At 56.8% G+C, this 18,965-nt stretch overlaps 1 protein-coding gene across 6 annotated transcripts in view; it reads left to right on the top strand.

Moving 5' to 3' along the window:
- Positions 1 to 14,861, top strand: part of BMP1 (bone morphogenetic protein 1) — a 45,199-nt gene extending 30,338 nt beyond the window's left edge. For 5 of the 6 annotated variants that reach the window (XM_047760142.1, XM_047760143.1, XM_047760144.1 and 2 more), the window contains 5 exons: positions 3,438 to 3,563; positions 9,147 to 9,274; positions 9,618 to 9,831; positions 11,696 to 11,946; positions 14,128 to 14,861. In XM_047760142.1, the coding sequence (XP_047616098.1) occupies positions 3,438 to 3,563; positions 9,147 to 9,274; positions 9,618 to 9,831; positions 11,696 to 11,946; positions 14,128 to 14,262 (854 nt within the window). In that variant the 3' untranslated portion in view covers positions 14,263 to 14,861. Of the gene's footprint in view, positions 1 to 2,759; positions 3,120 to 3,437; positions 3,564 to 9,146; positions 9,275 to 9,617; positions 9,832 to 11,695; positions 11,947 to 14,127 lie in introns of those variants that run through there. The other variant, XM_047760147.1, reaches the window with a different exon arrangement.
- Positions 14,862 to 18,965: the final 4,104 nt, after the last annotated feature.

An 18,965-nucleotide genomic window follows, 5' to 3' on the forward strand; every position in this document is an offset into this window, starting at 1 on the left:
TCATCCCCAAGGCCTTCCCACTCCCCCTAGGCCCGTGGTGGGGGACTCAGACCCAACCAGCATCCATCTGTTGAGAGCTGTCCACTGTATGGACAGGGGATAGAGTCCCTCTGCTGGTGCCATCTTCAGGCAGACTGAATGGTGATCAGAATCCCCTGCCCAGCCTCTGAGCTGGGCCTCCTAGGGTCCCTGGAAACCCCTCCCCTGATCTAGTAGTTCCTTAGTCATTCCCTGGGGGCGAGGCTGTCAGGAGACTGGTGGTTTTCCAGAGGCAGTAGGAGTGGGAGCCCAGGCAGTGCAGGGCTGGGGAGCTCTAAGGGGAGAGCGGGGAGCTGGTGGGTTGGCTGGCATATAGTTTTGTCAGGGAGTGGCCCACGCTCCTTATCCCCAGCCCTCCTGGTGGGCCGGGCATGGGAGGCAGGATGGCCAGAAGCCCAGGGCCGGGTCCACGCTGCCTTCCTTCTCCCCTCCTTTGCCCAGGGTCCTGCATCCTCGAGCCCCCTATGTGGCCGCCCTGCACCCCTGCCTGCCCACTGGATGCCATGCACTGCCCCTGTGCCCTGTTTCCCTGCTTGGCACTGCCAGCCACTCGCTCTGCTTACAGTGCCCCACAGCCCCTGCACCACTGCTGGCTGAGACCTTCCTCTGGCAATGCAATCCCCTCTCTTCCCTGGGCCCCCCTGGAACTCCGGTGAGGTGGTCACCAGAGGGCTGAGGGGTGGTACCACCCACTCAGGGGTGGGCTCAGTCCAGTGGAAACCATTACCTGCTTACTCTTGTCTCTTCCTGCCCTTCTGTGCTCCAGTCTTGGGGGGAGGGCAGAAGGGGACCAACACCACATCTGTCAGGCCTAGAGCCCAGGGCTCTTCATCCTGGCCAGACACTATGCCCAGCCCCGCCTCAGCCCTGCGCAGACATACACACACGCAAACACACGTGCACACTGGCACATGCACACGCACGCGCTGCCCCTTTGCACAAGGGACTGGCAGAGGACCCTCACCGGTGGGCATCGAGGTTCAGCCTTCAGGGCCCGGGGCATCTGACCCTGGCCCCCCAGGAGGGGCGCTATTTGGACTTTTGGGACACCCAGCGATGAGACCGTAAGGCAAGAAGAAGAGAGAACCTGAAGACCTTCAGTGTGAGCCCAGCCACCTTCCGGGGCATTTGGCACTGGAGGGTGAGTGCCATCTCCTTGTCCACCCCCTGCTCCTGCCCCTCCTGCATCCCGCTCCCCTGGCTCCCAGGAGAGGCTGCCGCCCACGCGCCAGAGCCCCAGCCTGGGCGCTACAGCAGGCCTTCCTCGGGGGTCACGGCCTCACTCCTGCACTCAGCCACTCACTCGATCATTGGGCGGGTATTTCTTCTCCCCTCCTGTACGCCAAGCGCTGTACTCAGTATTTGGGGTGCAAATATGAGGCAGGCATGGGGGTCAAAACATTTCAGGAAAATCTTTGGTCAGTCCATGGCAGGGGGCCCTGAGGCTCCCAGCATAGTCATCAGTGAGCTCCTCAGTGAACCCCAGGATGAGTTATAGGGTGCCTGTCACCCATACATGCCCAAAGGGCCTGCTCAAAGGCAGCTTCCACAGGGCCCTCAGCCAGAGACCTCGTGATGCTCTCACTGAGGAGACCCGGGAAAGGGCATGGGGGACTACATTCTTGCCCTGGGTTTCTTGTGGGCCCCAAGGGGTCTGGCTCACCGGAGGATGGACTGGAGAAGCAGGGCCTCATGGGAGCCAGCGCTCCAGCCCTTGGGCCCTCTCCTGAGGGAGACCAGGAACGCGTCCCCCATTGTCACCGACCCTGCCTGGCCATGGGAATGCCAGCAGACATATTTCTGTCTCGGGGTTCATCTATGGAATTCTGGGTGTCCACTCTCCTTCCCTGAATGCCTGCCTCTGTGCCAGGCACACACTACCCAAAATGACCACGGAGAGATGAGAGACTGCGTGTGTGATGCACCCGTGGCGGTGAGCACGCGGCCCTCTGTGTGTCAGGCTTTGCATTCATGGGCCAGCGCATGTGCAGATCCACCCAAACGGAAGCAGCTGCACACATGCGTGCTCCTGAGCCCGCAGGTCTGCTGATGGGCCCTGGTCTCTGCATCCACATGTGTCTCCGTTTGTACTATGTGCAGGGCACTGAGTGCAGCTATGCCTGTGTGTTTGTACCTGTGCACACTTCCTACATACATGGGGAGCGAGTGAGGGAGCGAGCAGCATCTGTCTCTGTGTGCACGTGTCCACAGGCTGCTGATGGCTGATGTGTATGCGTGTGGTGCCTGTGTGTGAGGGGCTGGCATATGTGCACATGCAAGTGTGTGTGTCTGTGCTGCCTTGTCAGGACAACAGCATGGGTGAGGGATCCTGTGGGTTTGGGTGTGAGTTCGTGTCTGTCTGCCACACACTCTAGCAGTAGCACCAGAAGGAGAGAGCCGAGCTCTGGATGAGGCCCCTTCCCAAGGACTGCTCCCCTCTGCCCGAGACTCTGCATCTCCCTCCTTCCCACCCCCTGGGCCTTCTCCCTGCCGCAGGCTTCCTCCCATAGTCCCCTGTCGCTGCGCCTCCTCCCACCCGCTGCCTGTCCCGTGACCTGGCTGCGCCGGACATGGCCGTCGTGCATGTGTGTCCCGCTGCCCCCTGCCCGCGCCGCCCGTGGACCGCCTCGGAGCCGCCCGGTTCTCACTGCTCTCCCTCCCTGGCCCCGCCCTCCGCCCCCACCCCTTGGTCCCTTTTCTCCTTCTCTCTCTCGTTTCAGAAAAGAGGCCAGCTCTGCAGCCCCCCCGGGGACGCCCCCACCAGCTCAAATTCCGAGTGCAGAAAAGAAACCGGACCCCCCAGTGAGGCCAGCCTGGCCTCCCGGACCCTTTGTTACTCAGGAACCTCACCTTGGACGGGATGGGCTGGGAGGCTTGGCTGCCGCCCACCCCCACCTCCACTCTGCCATGTCGGCCGCCGCCCTCTGGCCGGACAGAACTGGTGCTCTCCTCGCCCCCGTCCCCCTCACGTGGACAGGGGACCCTCCCTGCCTCCCACCCCTCCCATTTTGATGGTGTCTGTGACATTTCCCATTGTGAAGTAAAAGAGGGACCCCTGCGTCCTGCTCCTTTCTCTTGCAGTCTGCTTGTCCGTGTGTCTGTTTTTCCACTTGTCCGTCTGTCCAGTAAGCAGGTAATGGTAGGGGGTTCCCATGCCGGTCAGCTCCAGACCCCAGACCTCCCTCCGCCCACTTCTACTTTCTCCCGCCACAGCTGGGCCCCCCTCAGCTGGCTCCGCTTGGCGCAGTGCCCAGGACCCCCATCATGGCCTTGACCTCCGCTCCCCACCCCGCCTTCTGGTGGGGGGACGCCCAGCCAGGCCTCCCATCCACTTCCCCTGGGGTGACAAGGCCTTAGCCTGGCACAGACTGGTCTGCCCTTGCTTGCTCCTCCTGCAGACAAGGACGAGTGCTCCAAGGATAATGGTGGTTGCCAGCAAGACTGCGTCAACACCTTCGGCAGCTACGAGTGTCAGTGTCGCAGCGGCTTCGTCCTCCATGACAACAAACACGACTGCAAGGAAGGTAAGCGCTGCCAGAGCACCTCCCCTTGCTTATGGTGCTGCCCGAAGGACTGAGGCTGGGGAGCCAGGTCAGAGGTGCCATCTCCTTCGGCCTCTGTTCAGACTCATGAAGCTGATGACCTGAGGTCACCTAGCTTTGCCTCCCACCTGATGTATAGACCCCTCACTGCCACCCCATCCCCAGCAATATCCAGGCCACACACACTTCTGGGCTTATGCACATCAGAAGAGTAGGGGCTCATGGCTGCCCCACACCCCATTTTTAATGTACCTCAAAGTCCATGTCCCAGTCTCTTTCTGTGTGTGCCAACCTCCCCGTCAGGGAGGTGAGATGGTACAGCGGTTAAGAACACAGATTCTGGGAGCTCCCATTGTGGCTCAGCAGTAATGAACCTGACTAGTACCCATGAGGTTTCGGGTGCAATCCCTGGACTCACTTAGTAGGTTAAGGATCCAGCATTGCCGTGAGCTGCAGTGTAGGTCACAGATGTGGCTCGGATCACCCATTGCTGTAACTGTGGCATAGGCTGGCAGCTGCAGCTCTGATTCGACCACTAGCCTGGGAACTTCCAGATGCCATGGGTGAGGCCCTAAGAAAAAGAAAACAGAGATTGTGGAGCCAGGCTGCCTGGCCCATCCCTGCCTTCTGGCCAGCTGTGTGCCCTCAAACAAATGACTTCCTCTCCACGCCTGGGGTTGCTCAGGAGTGACCGGTAGTAATAATAATGGTACTAGCTCCTTCCTCCTGGGGCGGGGGGAGGCACTGTGATATGCTCCATGCAGTGCCTGGCTCATGACAAGAGCTTCCCCAGCAGAGCTCTAGGAGAAGGCCTCTATTTCCAGTTTGGAAAGCAGCGATTTTAGCTCTTAACGGTGACAGTGGGTGCAGAGAAGGGCACAGGTGTCTAAAATTGAAGAAGGGGGAAGCTTTCCTTTTGGCTTAGAGAGTCTATGATCACAAGGGCTTGGGACATACCACCTTTCCTTATTTTCTCTCTCTGTCTTCCTGCCAGTTGGCCCCTGCTGCCAGAATAGTTGGAGAAAGTAAGAGGCAAAATGTGAATAGAAACTCAGGTTTCTGGGCAGAGTGCTGAAAAGGAGAACCCCAGGGAACACAGAGTGCTGGGGCTGTCAAGGAGAAGGGGGCAGGGCTCGTCGTGGCTCAGTGGTTACCGAATCCAACTAGGAGCCATGAAGTTGCGGGTTTGATCCCTGGCCTTGCTCAGTGGGTTAAGGATGCGGTGTTGCCATGAGCTGTGGTGTAGGTCGCAGACGCGCCTCGGATCTTGCATTGCTGTGGCTCTGGCGTAAGCCGGCCGCTACAGCTACAATTAGACCCCTAGCCTGGGAACCTCCATATGCCGTAGGTGTGGCTCTGAAGAGACAAAAAAAAAGAGAGGGGGCAGCTTAAGAAAGCGGTCTTAGAAAAATTATGTATTAAATTATGTATTAACTCCTGGAAATGAAATTAATGAAGGTGTTAGAGTACAGTCACGTATGTCACTTTATTGGTCACATCTCTGACCCCTGGGGACATTCAGACCAGAGCCGCTGCCTCCCTGACACTGAAGGCCCACAGATCCTTGAAAACAGTTCTCATGCCATCGCTCATATCACATGATACCTCTCTGGATACAGTACCACTCTGGCCTGCTCCCAGTCATTAATTCCACAATGACCCGTGCCTGCTGGGGAAATATGATCCCAGCAGGACAACACAGACTCACCTCTGACACTGAAGGTCTGTGTGCCTTCAGTTGGGCAAGTCACTTCGCCTCTCTGAGCTTCAGTTGCTTCACCATGACCTGGTCTGAAGGTTTCAAGCCCTTGCTTTGAGCACTTAGCCCAGTGCCTGGCAAATGCCTCTCCGCATCATTACTAGAGGGACAACCAAGGTACCAACAAATAAACTGCCAATTAGAATAAGCAGAGTTGGGGTTCCCATTGTGGCTCAGTGGGTTAAGAACCCAACTAGTAACCATGAGGATGCAGGTTCAATCCCTGGCCTCTCTCAGCGAGTCAAGGATCCAGCATTGCCGTGAGCTGTGGTGTAGGTTGAAGATGTGGCTTGGATCCCATGTTGCTGTGGCTGTGGTGTAGACCAGCAGTTGTAGCTCCAATTCAACCCCTAGCCTGGGAACTTCCATATGCCAGTGGTGTGGCCCTAAAAGTAAAATTAAAAATTAAAAAAAATTAGGATAAGCAGAGTTGAAGCACCCAATGGACACTGCAGGACTTCCATATACAGAGTTCAGGCTCCCCATATACAGAGTTCCCAGCTCACGGAGCCTCCCCATCTTTTAGCTAGAGGGGATCTTCTTCTGATGTTGTCTAAACTGCATGCTATCCCGTACTCTCTATGAAAAAGGATTTTGCTAAAGAATCCTTGGCATCAACATCAACAAGAGAGCCAGGAGAAGGTGTAAACTTCTTGGGAAGGTGGCCTGTGCGCAGCTCTGATTGACTTCGGAAGCACTGTTGGTTCCTTACACAAGCGGTAGGCTACTAACAAACCAGTCAGATTCCCTGGCCCCTTCGGAGGGTGCAGTGCTGTGCAGAGTCCTGTAGGGGGTTCAAGAGGGGATCCCTATGGGAGTTCCCACTGTGGCTCGGTGGGTTAAGAACCTAACTAGTATCCATGAGCATGTGGGTTCAATCCCTGGCCTGGCTCGGTGAGTTAAGGATCCAGTGTTGCCATGAGCTAAGGTGTAAGTCACAGATGTGGCTCAGATCCCGAGTTGCTATGACTGTGGTGTAGGCCTCAGCTGCAATTCCAACTTGACCCCCAGCCTGAGAACTTCCATATGCTGTGAGTGTGGCCCTAAAAAGCAGAAAAAAAGAGGGGATCCCTCTGTTCCTGAGGAGACTGCAGTCTAGCTGGGCAGGTGGGCAGAAGTGTGCAAGGAAGGAGAAATCGGAGGGTAAGACCAGTATAGAAATGCAGGGGGTGGGCAGTGAGGGGGGACACAGGAAGCTGCAGCTAGGTAGCAGAAGCAGCTCACAGCTCAAATGTGGAGGCTGGAGATCCACCTGCCTCTCCCTGGGCCACAGGGCAGGTTGCGAGGGCTCTGCCCCTCTCTGGGCCCTGATGGCTGTGCATTCATTCTTTGAGCATCTGACGACAGGCATAGATGTGGGGCCTGCACCCCACCCTCCCTCTCCCCCTCCCCAGCCAGCAGCCCACTGGCTTTCCCAGAGGGGCCTGTCGGAGTGCATGATGATGCATAAGGAACATTCGCTTTTAAATTGCAGTTGGTGGAATTCCCAGCACAAATCTGCTGTATCTCAATGGGTTAAAAATCCGATTAGTATTGGAGTTCCCATCATGGTGCAGCAGAAATGAATCCATCTAGGAACTATGAGGTTGCAGGTTCGATCCCTGGCCTCGCTCAGTGGGTTAAGGATCCAGAATTGTGCCGTGAGCTGTGGTGTAAGTCGCAGATGGGGCTTGGATCCTGCGTTGCTGTGGCTGTGACATAGACTGGCAGCTGTAGCTCCGATTTGACACCTAGCCTGGGAACCTCCATATGCCATGAGTGCGGCCCTAAAAAGCGGAAAAAAAAAAAAAAGAAGAAGAAGAAAAAGAATCCGATTAGTATCCATGAGTATGTAGGTTTGATCCATCCCTGGCCTTGCTCAGTGGGTTAAGGATCCAGAGTTGCCACAAGCTGTGGCATAGTTGCAGATGTGGCTGGAATCCCTTGTTACTGTGGCTGTGGTGTAGACTGGCAGCTGTAACTCCAATTTGACTCATAGCCTGGGAATTTTCATGTTATTTAAAACAAATTAATAAATAAATTGGAGTTCTCGAAGCTGTACTTTTCTGAGGCAGAAGGAAGATTGCAGTGGATCAAGGAGCCATGAGTCACAAGAACATGGTGATAACAAGTTTTCTTTTTTTTTTTAATTAGGGTATAGTTGTTTACTGTGTTGTATCAATTTCTCTCTTTCTTTCTTTTCTCTGTCTTTTTAGGGATTTACCCACAGCATATGGAAGTTCCCAGGCTAGGGGTCCAATCAGAGCTGCAGTTGCCAGCCTACTCCACAGCCACAGCAACACCAGAGCTGAGCCTCATCTGCAACCTATGCTGCAGCTTGTGGCAACGCCAGATCCCTTAACCCACTGAGCAAGGCTGGGGATCAAACCCGCATCCTCATGGATGCTAGTCGGATTCCTAACCTGTTGAGCCACAATGGGAACTCTGTTGTGTCCATTTCTGCCATACAGCATAGTAACTGGGTCATATATATCTATATATACCTTCTTTTTCCTATACTGTCTTCTATCATGTTCTATCCCAAGAGATTGGATATAGTTTCCCGAGCTGTACAATAGGACCTCATTGCTTATCCATTCTAAATGTAATAGTTGATACCAAGTTGTCTTGAAGAAAAGGAGACAGGATGGGCAGTGGCCAGAGGGGAGAGTTGTCTTAGGATGGGCAAAGTGCAGGAAGGTTCGAGGGCTGGCAGAGCTGGCAGAGAGGGTGAGGGTGGATGATGTGTGGTATGAGGGTTTGCAGGTAGCGGGCAGCCATGGGCTCCAGCTCACGGGAGGAAAATCCTGTCCTGCTGGAGAGGAGAGCACCTTCGAGATGAGGCAGGCGGGAAGGTGAGTTTGCAGGTTGGGTACGGGAAGTTGAAGTCGTTCGTATTTGAGGGCCCTGCTTTTCTCGAGGAGGTGGGAGGTGAGGTGGTCTGTTGGCACCTGGGAGTTGAGGAGAGGGCTGAAGGTTTGGAGCAATAGCCGAGGAGGTGAGAGATGGAGCTGGTGAAGGTCAAATCCAAAGACTATCAAGTGGCAGGGGCCCAGCCATTCTTGGAGACCACAGACGGGGTTTTCCAAGGTGGAGCAGCAGTTCGAGCAGCTGATGATCAGTTGGGGTGATCAGCCAGGTGGTCCAACTGGTAGAGAAGCAAGTTAAGTCAACCCAGGAGGAAGCATTGAGAGAAGCCAGAACGGTCAAGGATGTGGAGGTCTCTTAAAAGTCAAAGAGGTATTAAAGGAGGGTGGTGGCTGAGCAGCCTGGAAGAATGGGAAGAGGCCACTGAGAGGATGATGCATTTGTATCATTGAGAAATGGAGGGCGATGGCAAAGCCTTGAAACGAGAGAGGGGAGAACTAGAGAGTTGAGGTCAGGGGAGAGAGGCCGGAGTATGGATGGACCGTCTGTGTGTTTGTTGGTGTCACCTAGGATGGTGGCAGGATCGGGGTGGGAAGAACTGAGTCAGACGCCAAAATCTTCTGTGGAAATGGGGGTGTGGCAGGAGGTCAGAGGATGCCAGCTTCTCGGAAGGCAGCAGTGAGGTGGCCAAATGGCCTCAGAGGTCCAGGAGTATACCCAGGGCACCTGGGAAGCCGGGCTGGCCTCCATGGATGCTACCAGGCAGGGTCCAGCTTGGAACCAAGCAGCTAGATTCCCCCAGACTGCGTGACTGAATGGAAAAGAAATAATATGCACCTTCAGTTCATTTCTACGCAGGGGACAGAGAAGCAAGAAAGGAGGGTGGGAGGGTCTTCTTAGAGTCACTGCAGCAACTGGGGTCCCCACTGACCCCCTTCCCCTTACTCACCTCCCCACAGCTGGCTGTGACCACAAGGTGACATCCACCAGCGGCACCATCACCAGCCCCAACTGGCCTGACAAGTACCCCAGCAAGAAGGAGTGTACCTGGGCCATCTCTAGCACCCCCGGGCACCGGGTCAAGCTGGTAAGGTGCCCGCTCCCAGCCTGCTCATCCGTGCCATCTGGCCATCACCTGTTTCCCATCGTTCAGAGCTCTGCCCAGGGCGATCCAGGCTGCAGGCTGGTGGCCTGGCTGAGCCCATAGGGCTGCTATTCCTTTGAGGACCCCATCTGGTCTGTGCAGAGGCCTCCACCCTGCCATCGCCTGGGTCCCTCCCTGGGTCCTCCCTCTCTCCTGCTCACAGCAGTGGCCGCTTCCCTGGTATCGATGCACTGGGGTCTGGAGGCCTTGGTTTGGGGCCACCTGTTACCCACGCCTCCTGCCCCAGCCACGTTCCTAACACCGTGTCCTCCCTCGTGTCCTCCAGACCTTCCTGGAGATGGACATCGAGTCCCAGCCCGAGTGCGCCTATGACCACTTGGAGGTGTACGACGGGCGAGACGCCAAGGCCCCTGTCCTAGGCCGCTTCTGTGGGAGCAAGAAACCCGAGCCCGTCCTGGCCACAGGCAGCCGCATGTTCCTGCGCTTCTACTCAGACAACTCCGTGCAGAGGAAGGGCTTCCAGGCCGCCCACTCCACAGGTGAGGCCCGCTGCAGGCCAGGTCCCTGGGCAGTTGGCGCCCTCAGGCTGTCCTTTGTCCTAGAGGTGCCTGCTGATCCTGGTCTCAAAGGCGGGCCCTTGGCTTGGGGTGGGGTTTACGAAGAGCCTGTGAAGATGTAGGCAGGCCCAGCCGGTGGCTGGGTAGGGAGACTGTGTGTTCTGAAGCCAGGCCAGGGATGCAGAGTAAGCCTTCTGGGTGAGGGAGGGGAGGCCTTGGTTAGGGGTGCCAAGGTCAGGAAACAGGGCAGTGACAGCAGGGGGAAGGGAAGCCGGGGTGGAAGGGCATCCCCTGGAGTCCCAGCGGTAGGCACCTGACTGTGGGAGCTGGCCCACATTCCAACCCCCCAGTTCACGGGTCAGTTCATCCTGTAGACATCTGTTAATGCATAGCTTGTATGCGGCAGCATTCTAAGTGTGGGGCGCGAGACGAACAAGGCAGACAAACCTCTCCGCCCTTGAGGGGTCTACTCCGCATTTATCTGTCCCTCTGTTTGATGCCTTCTTACTGAGCCCTGGCCCTGTTCAGAGGACTCAGAGGGCCCAGGGGAGGTGAATCAGGCCCGAGACCACCCGGGAACCCACAGCCTGCCAGTGAGACAGGACAAGGACAGATAATTAAAGCAGGAGACAAAACATGATAAGGTTCACGCTCTGGGTGTGAGGTGATGGTCCTTCCAGGCAGAGGGAGGAGCCCGACACAGCCACAACCCCAGGACAGCTCTGGGTGTACACAGGTCGTTTATTTTGGCTGGCACTGTGGACATGTGAGGGCAGCAGTGAAGTGGGAATGATGTGGCTACAGAGAAAGGCTGGATCCCAGTCCTGCAAAGCCTGGGGTGTCAGAGCAGGGGTGGCAGCTGGGGGCATCAGAGTAGGGGTAGCAGCTGGGGGCTTAGCAGGCTTCTTGTGGGTCTTAAGCTACCTTTGGGGGAGGCCGACAGGCTGCAAAAATGATGGTTTCACAGCCTCTCCTCCTCCCTTTCGCCTCAGCACTGACCCAGGCCCTGCCTGCCCACTCCCCACATGTGACCCCAGGTGTCCTAGAGGCCAGAGGGCATCGGGAGGAGGTGGACACGGATGGCCCTGCCCTCCCTGCTCTTGTTTGCCCCATCCCAGTGCAGGGTTGCAAGTTGGAGTCCCAGAACTCCTCCTGGGTTTGGCCCATGCTGGGTTTTGTTTGTTTTTTTTTTAAGGGCCACACCTGTGGCATATGGACGTTCCCAGGCTAGGAGTCGAATGGGAGCTACAGCTGCCAGCCTACACCACAGCCACAGCAACACCAGATCCGAGCCACGTGGGCAACCTATACTGCTTTGCAGCAATGCTGGATCCTTAACCCACTGAGCGAGGCCAGGGATCAAACTCCAGTCCTCATGGATACTAGTTGGGTTTGTTACTGCTGAGCCACAACGGGAACTCCCCTCACTGTGTTTTTTAAAAACATGAGCCCGCGTTTAGAAACTAGGAGTTTTCACATAATATCCAGATGTACCTCTTCTCTCTTAAGAATGGGCGCTCTGGCTCACAGGGCCTATGTTCGTCCATGGCAGCCATCAGCTGGAGCAAATTGGCAAAGTCCACTTTTGACAAGCACGCTCTCCCCAGCACCTCCAGATTGGCGGCCTTTCACCCAGCCGCGTCCCTGGGCCTCTGTGGGCCTCTCTCCAGGGGGAGAGCAACAGAGCACTTGTTCCAGGCCAAGTCCTGGGCCAAGTCCAAACCCACCTATCACTAGCCATGTGGCTCTGTCCCAGGGCCTCCATCCGGCCAGGACGGCTGAGCCTGGGGAAGGACAGTGGCTGCAGCCATGCTCAGGGGGTGATGGCCGATCTCGTGTCCCATAGAATGTGGAGGCCAGGTTCGGGCAGAGGTGAAGACCAAGGACCTTTACTCCCACGCCCAGTTTGGCGACAACAACTACCCTGGGGGGGTGGACTGCGAGTGGGTCATCGTGGCCGAGGAAGGCTACGGCGTGGAGCTGGTGTTCCAGACCTTCGAGGTGGAGGAGGAGACTGACTGCGGCTATGACTACATGGAGCTCTTCGACGGTTACGACAGCACGGCCCCCAGGCTGGGGCGCTACTGCGGCTCAGGGGTGAGGCCCCCACCCCCAACCCCTCTCGCCCCAGTGCAGAGACCTCTGGGTCTGTGTCAGTGCAGGAGTGCCTCTGCAGGCATGGGGTCCCTGCCTGGTGCTTTGGAGGACCTGGACACCCAGCCTGGTGGGTGACCACCCTGCCCTGGGCCATCTCCAGCGGGGGACCCCAGTTCTCTTTGGCCAACACAGAGGTTCCTGCAGCCTCTGGGATGAGCGCTGCCCTGCTCCAAACCTGGTCAGCACCAGTCTGGTTGGGTCTTCAGGGTAGTTTGCATCTGGGAAGGCAGATGGATTTCCCCCTGCCCCGTTACTCCCTTGTCCCACTCCCTCGTCCCAGGCCAAAGGCAGCTCCCCAGGGCCTAGGATAAGGGCAGAGGTTGGGGCAAGAGCCAGGGCCCAGGGCCGAGCTGAGCTGTGCTAGGCCATCAGTCTGGCAGAGCTATAACAATACCCTCAGCTCTTCCACTGCCAGTTTCTCTTGGTGAAAGGCCAGCTGGTCCCAAAGCATATTGGTGCTGTTGTCCAAGCAGACACTGAGCATCACTTCTTGGTCCATAAAATGGCACTTTCAGAGACAGCGGGCAGAAGTTTGCTTGATGGGATTTTAACTAAGGCCACAGGAAAACCACAGACTTAGATTCATCTTCCTCCAGGCAGAGCTTGTGGCTTCTTTTGTTTTGTTCCTTTTGTTTTTTTGAATCCTTTCCTCCTTCCCCCTCCCAGTTCCACACACACATTCTTATGCACGCGTCCTCACAATCCCCCTCCTTGCCGTCACTTCCCTGGTTCCCTGACTCTCTCCTGGCCAAGCTCCAGGGCAGCCTGGCCGTCCCAGGAAGGGTTAAACTTCCCAGGAGGTGCAGCAGCTGCTGGAGCCAGCACTGGCCGGTAGAATCTCCCCTTAGGAGCAAAGCTTCAGCCTTTGTTGCCTGGCAAGGGCTGGACAGGACTGAGATAGGGTGGAGGGTGGGCAGTGGCGCACACTGCCCCCTGGCCTGCCTGGCTCAGCCGCTCCAGAGTCCCCTGGCTACCAAGCTCTTGCCCCCTCCCTGCTTTGCCCTTTGTGACTCCCTTCATGTGACACATTCAGGTGAGTCATACACCAAATCGGGTGTCCCCAGGTGGCTTCTTCCAGAGACTTGCGCCAGGCTGGAGCCAGTGGGAGGAGACCTGGGGAAGGAACCCAGTTCCGTCAGGGCTTTCCTGGCATGGTTGCTGGAAATGTCCCCAAGTTCTCGGAAATGATCCCTTCCACGCCTTAAGGGCCAGGGCCTCTGTGTGCTGGTGCTGCGTGGGCAGCTCTCCCTCTGAGGGCCGGCACACAGAGGTGAGGAGGGGCTTACAGGAGTCTAGGAAGGGGCATCTCTTGGAGCTGGCCATGGCTGGTGTCGGGGAAGGGCAGGAGGCAATGGCTGAGCCCTGGTGTCTTGTCTTCCTCTCAAAGCAACGGCAGCCAGGGCAGCAGGACGTCAGCCACTCAGAGAAACTGCTCCCTTTGCAAAACCCTTTCACAGCCATCCTCTTATTTGTCCTTATCCCCACCAGAAACTCCTGTTTGCTCTTTTTTTTTTTTTTAATGCTTAGCTTGTGGATTGGTTTGTTTGTGGTCTTTTGTTTATTTGTTTCATTTTTTGGGGTCACACCTGTGGCACATGGAAGTTCCCAGGCTAGGGGTCCAATTGGCGCTACAGCCGCTGGCCTCCACCACAGCCACAGCAACACAGGATCCAAGCTGTGTCTGCAACCTACACCACAGCTCATGGCAATGCTGGATCCTTAACCCACTGAGCAAGACCAGGGATCGAACCTGCATCCTCATGAATACTGGTCGGGTTCTTAACCTGCCGAGCCACAACGGGAACTCCCTGCTCCTGTTTGCTCTTAAGGGAAGTCAGGCTCAGCGAGGGGCAGCTCCTTGCCTAAGACTTCGTAGCTGACTAGTTAGTGGCAGTGCTGGGTGTGAATGGAAATGTGACTCTAACTGAAGCTCCTCTGCCCCCCCACCCCAACAACCCTCCAGGTGCCCCGTTAAACTCCTGCTGGCAAGCGTTCTCCTCGCCCTACAAGGATCTGGGGGAATCTGGTGGAAGTCTTCCTTCCAGCAGAGGAACTCGGGGAGGGAAACAACACCCCCAGCCCCGGGTCCTCAGCCTCATGCCTCCCCCTTTCCTCTGTCAGCCTCCCGAGGAGGTGTACTCGGCGGGAGATTCTGTCCTGGTGAAATTCCACTCGGATGACACCATCACCAAAAAAGGCTTCCACCTGCGGTACACCAGCACAAAGTTCCAAGACACGCTGCACAGCCGGAAGTGACCACTGCCCTCACACGGCCGGGGACGGGAGGCCCGCTGCCCTCGGTCACCTGAGCCGGACAGCGGGGGGTGGGCACCCCACCCCCATCCCCCAGGTGCCAGGACCTGGGGCCGATGGTCTGGGTGGAGCTGTCCTCAGGAGGTGGGGCATTGGACTCCTCCATGAGCCACTGCCCCTCGACCCCTTCCTCCCTCGCCCCTGCGGGAGCGAGGGGCCAGGGCCAGGGAGCCAGAGCTTTCACTGAGACACTTGAAGTGGCCATTCCTCTCTGGGGGCCTTCCCTGGTGGGTGAGGGTCAGGCAGCAGGACCCGCCCACCTTCCCTGCCGGTCTCTACACGCTGTATTGTGTATAGCCAGTGGCATATCTTTATCGTAATGTACATTTCCCACCCCTTCTCCAACCCAGATTTGGTTTTATTTTAAGCCCCCACTTCCCTCTGTTTCCTGGGGCGTGTGTTTCCATACTCATCCCACAGGAGCCACAGTGGGAAGATGAAGGGGAGGGGGTGGGGCAGCAAGACAGGGCTTCTCTCAGGCCCAGTGGCTGGCTGGCCACACCAGGGCACCCCAGCCAATAAACCGAAAGTGTTACAGCCTGTATCCTGTGCCAGATGCTGTCTGGGACGTGGGGGCCAGGGGGGAGGGTGCATCAAATTCCAGATGTGCATGGGGCTGGCCCGCAGCCAGGACACCTGGCCCCACTGGCCTCCCTTCCTTCCTTCAGTTCCAGGGTCCCCGAGGGTGTGATTTCACACTCCGGCACGCACAGATACAGATGCCTTGCACACATGCACTGCTCTCGGCCTTCCCACACCAGGGGTGGAACGTTCTGTCAAAAGGCTGGTGGAGAGGGAGGCAGAGTATAAAAGGGTGGTGTGGGTCTGTCCATCCAGGCCTCCCATCTCTGGGTCCAGGTGCCGGGCTAGGCAAGCCACCGGGAGCCAGAACATGAGCACCAGCCAGATCAGTTCCACCAGTCAGCCCCCAGGGCCTGCCTTCCTGAAGATCAGACCCCAAGTGCTGGCCCCACAGGTCCTTCTCTCATGGAGACAAGAACCAGACACTCAGCAGCCACTGAGCAAACATTCCAGCTCTGGCCCCCTCTCCCAAGATGACCTACGGCTGTGTCTCGTCTGGCCTCCTCCTTCCTGCCATTGCCTCCTCCTTCCCAGCCAGCAGTGAGGCCCAGACCCATCTCCCCGAGGCCAGGAGGAAAGAAACCGCATCCCTGCTCCTTCCGGTCAAAGGAGATTCTCTCCCCTTTCTCTCCATGGATCTCACAGGAAAGGCCCAGCAAGAACCCAGGTTCTCTGCCTGGGCTGGCCACTCCCAGATTCCAGCGTGAGTGGGCAGCCTGCTCCCAGGCCGGGGAGACTTCAGGGGGACTGTAGGTCTTTTACTGGCCCCACACTCCTCCCTGCTACAGAGGATGTTGTACCAGATGCTGTCTGGACCATATGGGGGCACCCAGCCCCAGGGAACAGTATGGGCAACAGTGCAGCCCATATTGGTCCTTTAAGCAGAAAGCAGCCGTGGAAACCAGACACATGGCTGGTATCTAATGTGTGTGCAGGACCAGCACCCACAGTCAGACTGAAGCCCTCTCTTCCAGTCCTGACAGCAGGTGAGGGAGTGGGTGATGGCCAGCAGGCCAGTGAGGTCACAGGCTGTGATGTCACAGCCACCCCTCTCTGCCCCCATCTCTTCTGACTGAAGTGCTGGGGACAGCCCCGAGGGCCATGAGCCAAATGAAAAGGCCCCCAAGTCCCGGGCATCTCACCCAGACACTCTGCCAACCAGCCTGGCATCAGCTCCAGGGCAGAATTTATAGTCAGTTGTCACAGTTCCCCTCGCCAGCCCTCGGGGTTCCTCTGAAACTTAGAGGACCACACTCCCAGTTCACAAGCCATTTGTGTGAGGGGAGCCAGGATCATAGCCCTGTCTAGACTGCAGGGCTCACGCCCACAGGGAGTACTCCAGTCCTCCACCCAGAACAGGGCCACTATGAACAGCAACAGCACAGCTGGAGGCAGCTCAGGACTGACCCATGTAGCCACCGAGGCATCAGTCCCAAGACTCCATCACCACCATAGACTGGGGCTTAATGCCTCGCCCGGGCTGGTGGGCCCTCCCAGTCTTCCCCGGCCCACGTTCAGGAGCTGCCCCTGGATGGTAAAGGCTGGTCAGGAGCTGGCCGCAGGCTGCCGATAGGCATTCCAGAACTTCATCAATAAACGTATTCTCTAGACTCCACCACTCCTCCATCTTTGGGCTGCTGCAGGCCTCTAGACCAGACAAACTTCAGTGCGGCTGCCCAACCATTCAGGTGACTCCACGTCAGAGGAAGGAATGCTTGCTCCTCCAACTGTCTCCAAGTCCCCAAGGTCTTCCTGAGGTCCCCTGGGTCCTGAGTGCCTGCCCAACAGCAGAAGAGCTAGGATGGACCTGCCCCAGACTGCGCTCCCAACCTGGTAACTAGGTTGAGATAATTACATAGCCCGAAGCTCCAGGCTCCTCCATTTGGGCACACATCCCCAGCCCTTGGAGGACAGGACACCAGCTCCTGGTGATCAGGAGACCTGGCTCTGCCTTGCTTTGCCCTGTGACATTGGCCAGCTGTCCCTGCCCCAGGCCTCTGTTCCCTAGCCTGTCACCTTTCCCCAGCAACCACTTCCTGTAAGCATCTAGGTTCCAGGAGCCAGAGGATGGGGCCAGGCTCCTGAGGCAGCTGGGGGCTTCCAGGGCCAACTTTTGGCTCATTTGCAAAAGAAAAATTGGGTGCCCTGCTGTCCCCTCAGGTCTTTTTTTTCCCTCGACCCCCCCCCCACCCGCCTCCAACCCCACATGCTTCTCAGTCATGAGAAGGTTAGAAACTTAAATGCAAACACAGCCAGTGTTGAACACAAGCTCTCCCATTTGGTGGCTGCGTGCCCCTGAGTGAGTCATTTAACTTCTCTGAACCTTGGATTCTCCATCTAGACACAGGAATGAATGACAGCACAAGTTTTCAAGAAAGGAAGAGTGACACTTTGGAGGGAGCCCGTCACAGCACCTGGCCAACAGGCTTTCTGTAAGTGGGCCTGCTTTTTCTGCCCTCTGCAGAGTGTTTTTCCAGCTCTTGGACTGCGCTTCTCCTATGCTAAAAGGAATCTTCTGGGTTCACCAGTTTCCAGCCTTGCATTAGGAATTTAGCGCAGAACTTGGCTTACCAGGGAGGGCAATGCTTAGCCCACAGCAGGGTGGGGCTTGAGTGGCAGCAGGGGACATATTTCTGGCTAGCTGGTAGCCTTTCTGGGCACCTCCCAAGTCACACCCTGTGCTTGACTGTCCCTACACAAAAGGCTGATTCTAGAATCTGTGAGAAGATGTGCTGCCCCAGTTTGCAAAAATAGTAAAGCCTGATTTGAGGAGCGGGGGAGACAGGGAGAGGATGGCCAGATGTTTTCCCCAGAGTCCAGAGGCCCCCAACCCAGCCCCCTGCTGACCAGTCTGCTTCTCCTGCTCCAGCCCCCCACCAGCCTCACAACCGTCCCCTCCCCCATCCTAGGAACATCTGGTTCCAATCTCTTCCAGATGCTGTGGCCAAGCTGTTTTATGGCCAATCCCCTCAGCTCAGCTTCCTGAAGGCCTCCCTCTATTTCAGCGGATGGTCCCTCCTCGTCCCTTTCCTTGGGACCTTGGCCACCTCTTTTCTTAACACACAGAGGAGACACATATGAAACTTTGAGGGTCCTCAGAGCTGGCACCTTCCCTCCCACTTCCCTGGGGGGGCTGACATCCACCCAGGATTAAAAGAAAGATGTTGGGGAGTTCCCGTCATGGCTCAGTGGTTACCTGACTAGCATCCATGAGGACGCGGGTTTAATCCCTGGCCTTGCTCAGTGGGTTAAGGATCCGGTGTTGCCATGAGCTGTGGTGTAGTTTACAGACACGGCTTAGATCTGGCGTTGTGTGGCTGTGGTGTAGACCAGCTGCTACAGCTCCGATTCGACCCCTAGCCTGGGAACCTCCATATGCCATGGCTACGGCCCTAAAAAGACAGACGGACGGACGGAAGGAAGGAAGGAAGGAAGGAAGGAAGGAAGGAAGGAAGGAAGGAAGGAAGGAGAAGAGAAGAGAAGAGAAGAGAAGAGAAGAGAAGAGAAGAGAAGAGAAGAGAAGAGAAGAGAAAAAAGAAAAGAGAAAAGAAAAGAAAGATGGATGCTGGCCAGAAGGAAAGGAAATATGGGTGTATATCTGGGCAGAAGAGACTGCACCTGTGTAATTGTGTGTGTGTGTGTCAGAGGTGGGGGTGAGAGTGTGAGGCCATGCGTGTGTATTGGGTGTGTCTGTATTTGCGCCTACACAGTGGAACACCCCACTTGTAACCCGGAGGTGCCCCTTGGTGGCCTTGACTTCGTTTTCCCTCCCTGCCTGCCCTGGAGCGGGGCTAAGTCAGGGCCCTTCTACTGGACAGTGGGAGCTGCAGCCCAAGGTCGTCCTTCAACTTGCTGCTCTCTCTGGCCACAAAGGCTGTCCTCTATCTCCAGCCCGGGGAGGGGTGTGTGTGTGTGTGTGTGTGTGTGTAAACGAAGTAGACCTCTCTCCTCCCACCAGGTTAGATTAGAGGGACACAGGTCAGAAGGCATGGGGGGCCAGACTCCACCAGATGCCCTGACCCAGCTCTGTTTGATGGGTGCCTTGGCCCACGGCCATCTAGAGA

This window comes from Phacochoerus africanus, chromosome 15 (assembly GCF_016906955.1).
Source record: "Phacochoerus africanus isolate WHEZ1 chromosome 15, ROS_Pafr_v1, whole genome shotgun sequence".
Lineage (NCBI taxonomy): Eukaryota > Metazoa > Chordata > Mammalia > Artiodactyla > Suidae > Phacochoerus > Phacochoerus africanus.